The 13,160-nt window shown below is 41.3% G+C and overlaps 1 protein-coding gene across 1 annotated transcript; it reads left to right on the forward strand.

The window, feature by feature from the left end:
- The first annotated feature begins 6,875 nt into the window (after nucleotides 1–6,875).
- uts2r3 (urotensin-2 receptor 3) lies at nucleotides 6,876–8,020 on the forward strand. The gene has a single exon (XM_069695843.1). It carries the CDS (start codon nucleotides 6,876–6,878, stop codon nucleotides 8,001–8,003), a length of 1,128 nt encoding a protein of 375 aa, XP_069551944.1. The 3' UTR covers nucleotides 8,004–8,020.
- The last annotated feature ends 5,140 nt before the right edge of the window (nucleotides 8,021–13,160 follow it).

The following is a 13,160-nucleotide window of genomic DNA, read 5'->3' on the forward strand; positions in this document are numbered from 1 at the left end:
TTGCTTGTTTGGCAAGTAATGAAGCATAAAACTACCAGCAGTGCTCATTTCTAACCACGACGCAGTGAGCCAACATTTCCACTGTTCAGCTCCAGTCGTGACTTACTCTCTCAGAGTGGTATTTACATTTAATATACAGCAGTATTTGAAAATTTGATATAATGCTTGCTTGACTTAGTTTTTTACAGTTTAGAGGGTAATATCTAGCAGCATGAGGGCGTGAGCATCCTTTGGAGGTTCAAGCTGTTCTGTTGGCCTGCGGTCATACGTCCTCACTGAAGTATTGCATGCTTAGTCCATTATTATTATTGGAGGATGAGTGGGAATGCAGTACTGATTCCAAGCCACCAGTGGGCAGATTGAAACAATTTTTGCATCCATCAGGGAGCCTGCAGTCAAAAGGACTTTAAAGTTTCCCATTCTAAACTGGTCATTAGCTAATAAGACTGGATGGCTGCAAATTGACCAGAGGCTACACACCTGGTTTCCGACGGCCTAATTACAAGCCAAGATTTCAAATCTACAGCTGTGCCGACACTAAAGGAGAAGAAGTTCACACCTTAGATGTTTTATGACTTGAAAAATGATAAACAACAGAGATGGCAACAAGAGAGAAGGGAAACCTGCTAACACATTTGGTTTTATAGAAATTCCTTCAACGTAAAGGGTGAGTCTGTAAGTGAACTGTCAATGTGGGGTTTTCTGTCATAAAAGTGTGATTATACTAATTTTATCGTTTATTTAGTTTCTTAATTTTTTTTTCCTATTCACAGCAAATCATGTGAATGGAATTACAAAACAATCTTGCTTGGTAAGCGAGAACCCAGCTCCCTGCTGGCTGCCATGACAACGTTCCATATGGATCTGTGAAAGGCTGATTAGATTTTTGCAGATGGAGCGGCAAACTCACTCTCAGGTCATGTAACAAGTTCCAGATTTTGTCATGGTCACACGAGGTCCAAATCTAATGCTCCGTGATTTCAGGGGTAAGCGCATATTGGTTCAATGTGGTGTCTGCCCTCTGCAGACTGACTTCAGGGGCCAAAACAGAACACAGATCTCCTGCACTGCACGATAGAAAAATCTTTTTATGTCAAGAAAACTGCTGAATAAGTTCAAGGGAAAACTGCTGCAAGACATAAAAGGAGATCAGTTATTCCTTTCCCAGGGGTGCAAGTGTTGATTACTTATATAATAAATCAATAGACATTCAGTTTACGTTCATATAAAACGAAGAAAACCAGATTTAAACAAGAGAATGTTTCAAGTTTTTCTTAAAAACATGTAAGAAAAATGATGTATCAACTATCAAAAAACAAATCTTTCTGTCCATCAACAATTTGTTTCAGATCAGCTCTTTTATGCAATATAAACAGTCAAGTGGTACTTAAATTGTATTCAAAAGGCAGATTGAACCGTGTAAGTTGTGTTAAATGTTACAAAGCAGACTGATCTGGGTGCATAACCATGCTGAGGACGCACGGACACAGGACAAACTCTTGGCTCGGCACTGAGGGAGCAGGAGAAATTTGATGTGTAGCTGCAAACACAGACAGGCAGGGGGTTGGTGGCGGGTAGTGGGGATCAATAACTCATCACAAGTTGTGAATCAGCCCGGTCCAACAACCATTTGTCACATGAAAACGGCCTCCCATTTAATCAAGGTTTCTGTACTGAGGACAGTCAACAAGCAGGCAGTTTGTCAGTCGGTTTGCTCAAAAACGGTTAAGCTAATTAATTAAATGAATGAAGAAACCAAGGACAGCCGGGAAAAAGGTTAGGGAGCTGTTAGTGTTTATGTGTAGGGCATTTGTCATATTGTGACTACCTACTGATTGGACGTGTTAAAGCCGCTTCATTTGGGTGTGCTGCATAAATAGATGAAGATATACAGAATAATAAATACTGTTTTTTCAGGGAAGTGAGAGTGTGATCTCAAGCTCCATTTTGTTTTAACACGCGCAACCTCTCGTGAACTTCCAGTCACACAAAAGAGACCTCAGGGACAGTTTGGTCTCCTGATATCTTGACACAACAGAAACCTCAGAATATAATACGGAGTAGAAAACGTGTCGATGTGACAAGTTCACAATGAGAATAATTAAATACATCAGTTGAGTGCCGGGGATGGACGTAATCCATTTACTTGTCAGTCATGTTCAGTAACAGGTGATGAAGCAACAGACAACACTGCCCTGAAGTTTCTCTTTCCATTCATAATATAGTTAGCTATTACATGAGGAAAGTTACAGATAATATACAAATAATTGATTGGTTTATCAGTAGAAAAATAATCAGCAGCAATTTAAATATAACCGTTTCATTGGTCAAGTCATTTTAGAAGCAAAAAAGCTATAGCACTCACTAAAAAATAATGAGTGGAGTAATTAATAATGAAAATAATAAAGCCTCTTTGTACAGTATATGGCCACACATAAATAATGGCACAGGACAGAGCTGGTTATATCTTACCAAGCAAATAATAACTATTCCTTTAAATTACAAAAAAAACAACTATTGTCATTGAGTTATGTAACTGGATTTAACGAATAAACAGTACTGCCCTTGAAGACAGATCATCTTAAGTTGCTATTGCAAAAAAAAAAAAAAGTATTCTAAAACCTAAAGCACAAAAATAAAAACTATAAATATAGACAGATTTTGTCTGCACAATTAAAAAAAGAAGTTTTGACCGCCTCATTTGCAACAGTAGCACAGACAAAGAGTCATTTTTCTCTGCTGTCATCTTCAGACCTCTCATATCTGAATACTGAATACTAAAGATGCATGCAGACTAATTAATAAAGGAAAAACACATGCACTCCAGGTCAAAGCACTAGAAAAGAAGCCCATAGCTCAGCTAAATTTAATTAGAAATTATATAATGTGTCCACACAGGGTGAGATTGATGTGTTCTGACAAAGACAAATAAACAGCCGAGTGCTCAGGCGCAGTCAGGCTCCTTTTTTCCATGTTTGCGTGTTAAAGTTAAGCAATATCCGCTTCCAAATGTCTGGTTTCACAGTTCATAATCGTCTTGCTCCTTTTTTTCCACCTCTATGTAAATGTGAGCCTATGCAGGACACCTGATATCACTTCATTAAAACCGTCTTGCTACCCTGGCACTCACGCCTCCTTCTCCATTTCTATCCAATAAGCTTTTATACCTGTCCATCTCAGTGTGTGAGGGAGTCTGGGTTGCTCATGCCTCCACCTTCCTCTCCCCCCTTCTCCCCTATTTTGGCATGCCTGTGCCAGGTATTTGTTCAAATTCCTCACACCCCGTGGGGATAGGTATGTCCCCACTTCTCCCCCCATCCCTCTTTCGTCTTTACTGCCTGTCTCTGTCTATCTTATGTACACCAGCACATGTATGAAGCAGCCAACGTGGACTCCCCACCACCAACACGGGGCGTACAGCCTTCACATTTTACTGGCTAGTCACAACTAAATCATTTCCAAGTTGTTCGGCCTCCTGAAGCTGGCAAACCACAGCTGTGGCTTCGACAACTGCGGAGCCAAAAACAACTCGGTGGATAACAGGCAACTGTAAGTTGCTTTTGATAACTTCAGAAAGACGTGTTTATTCAGTGATGTTGTCAGAGCCTCTACCAGTTAAACTCTGCTCCGACATGGAAAAATGTTGATACAGGCGAGTATACAGGATAATTAATTTCCTATATAATTTAAACAGCAAATCATCATATAAATCCCTCGTGGGGGTGTGAGACGCCTGGTGTTTGAACACGAGCTGATGTGGTATTGACATTGGGTCAGAGTTGAAGTGCATTAGTTATTGCAGTGCGTCATGAAATGACAGCAAAGACCACTGATCGGCTGGCTCAGTGGGTCTGTGTCTCTGACCTTCCCACAGAGTCAAAACTCAATTTCAACTTTAATCTCACTGGAAGAGTCACTTTTGTCTAAATGTATGATTTTGCTTTCCATGTACTAAGCAGGTTTATCCACAAGAAAAGCCATGTCAAAGGCAGTTTGACATTTTGACATTGATTGACTTATTTTTGTTATTAAGCATTTGAGTGACAACCATCCAGGTCTTAACCTCTGAATGCATATTCAATATTCTTTGATGTACTCAAGTGTAACCCTCATGTATTTGATTTTTTTTTTTTCAGGGACTTTTTTGTGTGGATGTGTGGACAATAAATGTGTCATTTTGTCTTGTGGCAAGATTTTCCTCCAGTGCAGGATTAGAAATAGAAAGCCATTTTTGGTTTCTTATAAAAGAAAAACCATGAAGATCTTCATGTATTTATCATATTCTTTACATTAAAAAGTTATCCTATTAAAGGCAATCAATGAATAAACGTGTTCTCTGTTAGAAAACATCCAGGCTTCATAAATCCAAAGCTGTAAAAACTTCTTGCAGGAGCCATACATGCGACTGATTATTTGCCAAAATATGATGTTATGATACCATTTATAGTCAGATTCTTGAATTTGAAAGTCTTTGCTGCGAGTTCATAGTGAGACTTATGCCTGGTTTAAAGGTATTGAAACCATTAAAGAGTCATCATCAAACTTACAGTAAACCACCCTAAATGTGGCTATAAAATATACGAAGTCAAAACAGATACTTAACTTTATCTGTGTTTTAAATTCTTACAAAAGTACTAAGCGCTGCTGCGGCGGCTCACTCGGAATGCTTTTTTAGTCGTAATTCAAAGAAACTGAAATGGGTAAACAGTAATTATCATGAATTTCATTATTTTAGGATAAAACCTGTCATAACAGATTTCAACCTCAGGCAAAATAGACTGTTCAAATAAATTGTCTACCGCTATTAATGATTGGAAAATGAAATCTATGATTAGGAAAGTATTTATAAGTATTCTCTGGCTGTTCTGCTTTAAAAAAAAAAACCAAACATTTAATTCACTCTGGGGGCTCCCTGCACCTCAGCACAGCTTCATATTAATATTCAGTATGCAGGAGAAGCCCCCTCATTCAGCGTCCCATCCCACCCCTTTTCCTCTGACATACACTCCTCCGGTTAACTCAGACATGACTGAGCTGCTCTGAGGACTGAACCAGACAAGACAGCATTGATCAGATCACAAAAATTCGGGTGAAGACTACCATCACATAACTCCAAATAATTCCACTTCCTCTGCTGAAGATAAAGATAATCCTAATTTTGCGCCGAGGAGGTCATAGGGATTTAAAGACTACATGAGGAGAGGGAGATCCCCCCCCCCCCCCCCCCCCCCCCCCCCCCCCCCCCCCCCCCCCCCCCCCCCCCCCCCCCCCCCCCCCCCCCCCCCCCCCCCTCAAAATGGGAACTGAGCTTTTTCTCAAAACAAACCCGTGGAATATTATTTTTTCAGCATCTGGGAATAAACTGTCCTAAAGTAAGTTTAAAAAAAAAAATCCATCCATTCTGATTAATACACGTGACTAGACATAGGTTTATAAATACTGTGTGGATTGTAAACCCATTAGGCCTACAGATTGTCCGTTTTTTTTTCATTGATTAAGGCCCAGTGTGGGCCTTTTTATGCAATAACCAACTTCTTTTTTTTTTTTTTTTTTACATCTCGGTACGATATACTGATATTTCTTCCATGAATTTAATTTTATCTCTAAAGTTTGCGGCTACCTGTTAAATGTTTTAAGCGCCCAAAATGGAAAAAGTATATCTACAAATAAAATAAACTGCAGCTTTTGTAGAGTTGATATGTTATTTTTTTGGGGGGGATGAAGGCATTTGAGGAAATACTAATGTAATGTAATTCAAATGTTTGCTTTTAACTTTTGCGTTAAAGGTAAAATCTTCTAAATAATGGACTTGACCTGAATGACGTGGCTCTGTCATGGATATATAGCTGTTATTTAAAGAGGGCCGGTAACGTTCGGAGGCGCATGCACCACGGGGGACTGGCTGCTCCCCTTAGAGTTCAACAGTAGCTCTTAACCCCGATACCGCCTGAGTCACCATGTGTCATACAGGCCGTTTCTGTCAGGCACCCCGCGTCTGCTTTGATGTCGCTGCAGATTACATTCTGCAGAAAATCACCAGTCGGAGGCAGATCTCACAACTGACAAAATATATTCCTGATACTTTTCTTTAACCATAGAAACTAAAAAAGTTACATATCGCCGGACATCAGCCATGTTCAACCCCCTGCGTTCTCCACCGAGTGGGCAGATTTTCACGTACCACATCCGAACCACCAGTGCGCAAAAACGCACAGAGATCCAAATAAACACTCGACAATTTAGAACTGATCTGCTCGAATCAACGTATACACCATGTTATCTCTCGTGTCTCCTACATTTTTCTTGTTCCACTTAGCCTAATTGTTGCCCAACTGTTGACCATATAAGACGGAGCAGGAAGCTCCGGTTGTGATATATAGTCTTCAATTGCAGCCCTCCAATTCCAATTATTTTACTAAAACCGAAGCAGCCTCGGCAGCTCCCCGTGAAACTATAAAACTATAGAGGCTGTGCCAACCAGAGCAGGTTTGTGCTGAAACATAAACCATTCTGTTTCGCTGACATTTTCATTTCTACATGTTTATATGACTTTATTTTCTTTATCTGCTGTCACAATTTAAATATGCATAAATCACATTGTTGCACCGTCGGAGAGCGGCGCAATTTTAGAGGCTTTGTTCTTCTTAACCCATGTGCCAAACAAATAAAATGCCCTAAAGAGAATATAACAAAGTGGAAAGTAGTGATAGAAAACTAACAGTTATCCTTTTGTTCTCCTCTCAACCTGTCTCTACCTTTTGACCCATTCAACTTCATCTTTCTCCTCTCTGCTTCTGCATCTGTGAAACAGTCTGATATTTGAATATTAATAGGCTGCATCCCTTCTCATATAAACTTTTTGAAAATTTTACACCATGGACTTCTCGAGTTCTTTGCCTCCACCCTCTCCATACACCTTCCCTTTTATCCCCAATTTCTCTATGCCTTCCTCCTCTCCATCCATCTCTCCATCACCTAGCTTGGCATCCACCGCTCTCTTCTGCTCCCTCCTCTCTCTCCTCTCCCTGCTGGGCATCACAGGAAACCTTTACACTCTGGGCCTGCTTCTCAGGCGCAGGAGAGGTAGGAGAAGACGTGGAGCCTGCTGTCTAACGAGAATACCCATACCATCCTGCCTCGCCAACTCCACTTCCCCTTCCTCCTCTCCTTCCTCCTCCTCCTCCTCTTCTCTTCACCTCCAGGTGCTGAGTCTTGCTCTTGCTGATCTGCTCTACCTTTTCACTGCTCCCTTCATCGTGTACGACAGCCTGGCGTCCGGCTGGGCCTTCGGGGAGCTGGGTTGTCGCCTCCTGCTGAGCCTGGACCTCCTCACCATGCACGCCTCCATCTTCACTCTCACCGCCATGAGTCTGGACCGCTACCGGGCTGTGGCCCATCCGCTTCACATCTCGTCCTCCAACTCCTCTGGGCTGCTGCGTGTCGGCCTGGCCTGGGGGCTGGCAGTGGCTCTCAGCCTGCCCATGATGATTACACTGCACCTGGAGGATGGGGAGAACCAGGAGGGCCAGCTGTGTGTCCCGGCATGGGATGAGCAAAGTTCCAAGGCCTACCTGAGTGTGCTGTTCTGTACCAGCATTCTCGGTCCTGGGCTGGCCATTGGAGCACTTTATGCTACTCTAGGCCGGCTTTACTGGGTGTCACAGACCCGGCCGGCCTGGGCCAATGGGAGCAGCACTGCTTGTCCTCCCCGTGCTCCCAAACCTAAAGTCCTGCTCCTCATCCTGGGCATTGTGCTGGCCTTTTGGGCCTGCTTCCTCCCTTTCTGGATCTGGCAGTTGCTGCCTCTCTACCAGCCCGACATGCTGCGGACAGTTCCAGTGGGGACACAGGTGACGGTGAATCGTATCCTCACAGGTCTGACTTATGGAAACTCTTGTGTGAACCCGTTCTTCTACACACTATTGACTGGAAAACGAAAATGCAACCGGCAGATGCTGACATCAGCAAATCAGCTGTGTCGCAAGAGCAGTCCACTACAGTAGTGTCTATTCCTCTCCAACAGTAGAGACAATGATGGGAGTGTGTACATGTATGAGTGTTTAACAATATGCACACATGTTTGTGAAAAGGTACTGTATATGAATGCTTCATAAGTTCTATAACAGGCAAGCCTGCAAACTACAGAAGCAGAACAATACTAAACAAATGATAGCACTTTGTACAAATGCTTTGTGAAAGGACAATATTTCTTATTAGGAGATTAACAGTTAAAAATATTTGAGTTTTACCAGCACAAAATGACAATCTCTGAATGACATGTCAGCTAATGAAGGCTTGATCTGCAAAAAACTCAAACTGTTGATGCTAAATCGTATCAATAATGCCATGGCAAGCAAGTTTATATATTGATAATTTGGTTTAAAATGTTTTTTAATGATATTGTTTTTGTAACAATGGCAAAGTTCCTTTTACAGTGGTTAGAAATTACATTTGTGAACATTTAACCAAAAAAATGGAGGTGACTGGTTTATTCAGTAAACAGAATACAGTAATATTAGGAGAGACAATCTTATGCCATATGTTTCGTATGAACAAGCATTTTCAGTAAAACCCTGATGCACTTCTGTTTGTTTTCAGAGAACTATCAAAGAAAAGGTTTGTTTTTTAACAACTGTTTGTGTCTGGTCAGGCCCTCGTTGGGACATTTTTCTGAAACACTGTTTGTTGACATAATGAATTATGTTTAAGCGGTTCAACAGTCTTTTGTTTTCTTCCCCTGAACCCTGACATATAAAAAAAAAAAAAAAAAAAAAAATTATAATCTTAGCCTGCATGTTGGGTTTGAACATGTACTTATTATGAACCATGCAGTGCTTTGCATGGCCTAAACTAGTGTTGACTGTAACTGATGTTTATAATATTGCATAATATATAGTCTTGAATAAAGAGGATGCTTTCTGCGATGCACCGTGTCACTGGATCTGTAACTACTGCAGATGTAAAAACCCTGAGGAACAACAATGGTGAAGATGGAGGAAGAAATGTAGACGGAGAGCAAAAAAAAATAATTCCAAAAGTCGTTTGTGGTGAGAAGACCATGAGGTGCATTTGTACTTTTGTTTGTGTGTCTGTGTCAGCATGTCAGTGACTCCTGAGGGTCTTCCCCGTTCGAGACGGCCTGTCTGTCCGTCTGACTCAAAGACTGCACTGTACTGTGTTTCAAACCCTGCTGCTTTTTGACATAGATGAGCAAATATTGTTGTTTGACAGAGAAGAGTAAGGACAGGGATGGGATGATGAGACAAAAGGAGTGGAGGGGTAACGCAAGAGCTTGGTCAGAAACACAGTGCCTTTTGTCTTCCAGGTTTGGCGATTTAAGATAACGACTATGTGATCTTATTAGAGAGCAATTGTTACTGGATTTTTGGAGGCTGATGCCAAGAGCCCAAGGGAGTAAAACCAGTATAGATATATTGACCAATACTAAGTGGAGGCAGCATGTTTTACAGTTTAACAATAACATGTATTGTCCAAAACGCCATCAGTGCATTGAAACAGTGAATTTGACTGGAAATGCAATAATTATAAATCAACACACACACACACGCACACGCGCGCGCACACACACACACACACACACACACACACACACACACACACACACACACACACACACACACACACACACACACACACACACACACACACACACACACACACACACACACACACACACAAGCATCTTTATGTTCTGTAAAAAAGTATCCATATCCGACAACATGTACACAATTAGTGATATATCTGTGATATCGGCTGATAAAATCAACCTACCAATCATGCTCTAGATTACATAGTCCCTGGTTCAAGTCTAGCAGTGGACCACTGATGCAGCTCTCTGCTTCCTGTCTGCACTACTTCTAAAAGAAAGAAACATGAATTAGACAGCACAGGGTTTAGAGTGGAACTTGAAAACCTATGGAAAGTTCATATCTTGCAGAAAACTAACTCAGTACCACATTATATAGCCCAGTGCAGTGGTTACAGAAGCTGTGATATTTGCTTAAATACTGTTTTCACTTACTTTCCATAGTTTATAGCATGTCGGTATCCGTGCAGATAGTGCTTTCCCTACAGACGACACACATCCTAATAATAAATAAATAAATAAGACTTAAACATTTTCCATTTGATGCTGAGTGAGAGACAAGACTACAAAATCAATGTACAAAATCTACAATTTATAATGTAATGCCCGTCAAAAAAATTATATTTAAATCTAGACGTTAAAAAACAATGATACACTCCTTAGGTTAGAGACTAACAGTTACATGGCGAGAGCAGATAAAGTTGAAGCACTGATCCAAGAAGTATGTAATTCCACCGCTGCTGATTATAGTTATAGAGTTATAGAACTCGTGTCAAGTGACTTATCTGAAAAAAAAGGTGTTTTTCTTTTTCTATTCAAATCACATAGAAGGACCATTTAGATCTATTACCTACCTGTGGTTAACTGTGTTTTGGCTTGACATTCAATAACCTCTGAGACTTCATAGATAATGAATAATTTGAGTGATTTCATTTTAAAATGCAAAGTAAAATGATACTCAAATTATGAGATGAAGGCATACTTAAAGTTTGGGTTTATTTATTTGCGTATAAAGTGGATCCATGTAAGTGCATTAACTGATGAACAGAAACCTCAGGGCTGCACAAGAAGCCCTGAAGCCCTGTGGGGCTTTACTGCACCGCTAATAGCAACAGGTTGAACAGACGCATACCAAAAGCATTTGTCAAGGGAGCTCGTGCGTTTCTCTGCACCACGATGCCATTATTTCTGAGGCTGCATAGGGCCCTTCTGTAGTCCGTGCTGTCGACCATGTGTTTCCATTTACCTGGCCGGGCTACCTCTGAGCATAAAGTTCCTATTGCAGTTATTATCCAGAACCCTGTGCAGTCACACCACAGGTAGCGCTTCTGTTGTGAAGTTAATGCAATATCCATCCAGCTTTCACAGACAACTGAGACTCTCGCAGCACATTTGTCCATTTAAATGGAATTTCTCGCAGACAAAGAGCCAGCTCCGTACACGTTTGAAATCATGTGCCTTCATGAGACTTGGACCCCTGGGTCATACCAAAATGACAGAAGATGGAGGGTATAGCTTGTGTAAAGATGAAATCTATCCAAAAAAGACACTGAGTAGCAGTGTGGATATTAAAGCACAGAGAGGTTGATGTTTAATTTTCTGAGTCTGCATAGTGGACAGGTTTTGGGTATCTATGTATTCCAAAACTCCATATATCAGATGATTAATTCCTCCCTCGGGTCTGCAGGGGTGACTGAGTGTTTGATAAACTTCAAATACGCTGTGTTTGGTCAACCCAACCAAATGGATGGAAAATATTGTCTCAGTTGGCAGGCTGGCCGATCTATAAACTTTGTGTTGGTAGTTGCCAGCACAGGCTGACTCGTTCCAATCATAACTTATGTCCTCCAGTGCAACAGAAGCTTCTGATTTCATCCCGAGATTACAGGCAGTGTCTTCCGCTCTAGGCCACGGGGAAAACACAGGGACAAATATTTTCTTTTGAGAGCATTGCACTGTCCTACCTGAGGATTTCATAAATCCAGCACATGTCAGTTTCCTGGAACCACCAAGCATCTTTCCATCCCGGGACCCCTCACCCCGCCCACTGGGCTCCCCTCTTGACCAGTGTTAGAAGCTGCTGCAGGTGCCCCTCCCCTGGGCAGCCCGCTCAGGAAAGCACCCCACTGAGTAGACGAGACGAGGCCACAGCCCGGGCCAAATTCACGCTGTGAGGTGTATAAGAGGCTCCCATTCTCTCCAGACATACACAAAAAAGATTCCCTTCGCACTCCGCCTTCCCTCCTCTAAAATTCAATCTCCCCATCTGTTTTCCTTCTCTCAATCACTTTATGTCCTCTCCACACTTTCTGCCTCGCTTAAACTTTTATTCCTCTGTATGCTCTCACCTTGTATGGTGTTAATATATAGAAGTTTCACTTAGATTTTTATTAATAACAAAAAGTTGTACTTAAATGTCTCAATATTATCATCAAAGTCATTAAAGACTTTCAACATTGTTAACATCACTGCAGCTGAAATCAAACGCACAAACTCAATTTTATGATAACCCACATAGGACATCCACACACAATATATATATAAAAAAAAAGTGCTTGTAATTGCTGGTTTGACAGCAAACACTAAAACCTGGATACTCACAGTGTCTCTTTGTTCAACCCATGGCCACCCCACCGTGAGGCACCCTCCTCCCATCACATGCCCTGTTTTCACATCTCTGTGTCAGCCGCCAGGATCAGGCGAGTCCCAGGCTTGCATGCCTTGAAGGCCGGAGGTTACATCAACTGACACACACATTACGGTTCACACTTGGGCTCTTAGTAGGAAAGACAGTAAATATGGCGCGTCTGCCTCTCTTGCTCCTTCTCGCTCTCCCCGTGTTGCACCGCTTCTCTGTTACAGCACACTGCCTGTAAACAGTCATCCCTGTAAACTCAGGCGTCAAAGCTCTGCTGACCGCTGACCTTCTGACACTTCACTCATGTGAACCCCTTAGTTTGCTCGTACAGGGAGGTCATGGCTGAGGCAGGACCTTTTGCATTTCCGCACTAATCAACATTAAAACAAAGGTTTGAGTAATCTATGTATTACCACTGAAATGATTAATTGATTAATCAGTTAGTCTTTTGAGAGAAAGTTAATATGAATCTATTTTAAGGAAAAATACATAGGTAGTTGCAGCTCTTAAAATGTGAAGATTTTCAGCTTTTTAAAATCTATTGTGTGAATATTTGGGGGTTTTGGACTGGTGGCCAAAAAAAAGAAAAAAAAAAGACATTTGAAGACAAGACAAAGGAAGGTAGACAGAAGATATTTTCTGGCATTTTTTTTTTTTAGACCAAACAAATAGTCAATTAATCCAAGAATTGATCATGAAAATGATAGTTACTTGCAGCCCTATTATGTATAAAAATAGTATTGAATATCTTTGAGGTGACATCCTGCTTTCTGTGTAAAAGGACACTCAGTAGTGTCAAAATGAAAAGCAGGTTCAAGGTGGTGAAGTTAGGGCCAACAGGTAAAACACAGCAGCAGGGTAACTATCATAGTGAGGTTGAAAGGGTGAACTTTGTGGTTTGAAGGTCTTAGTTAG

This window comes from Brachyistius frenatus, unplaced genomic scaffold (genome assembly GCF_029030835.1).
Source record: "Brachyistius frenatus isolate BFR_SWC_R1_liver_20210118 unplaced genomic scaffold, ASM2903083v1 Contig_20, whole genome shotgun sequence".
Classification (NCBI taxonomy): domain Eukaryota; kingdom Metazoa; phylum Chordata; class Actinopteri; family Embiotocidae; genus Brachyistius; species Brachyistius frenatus.

Excerpts from the sequence above, each read along its gene's own strand:
- uts2r3 (XM_069695843.1), top strand. The coding sequence starts at position 6,876 with ATGGACTTCTCGAGTTCTTTGCCTCCACCCTCTCCATACACCTTCCCT.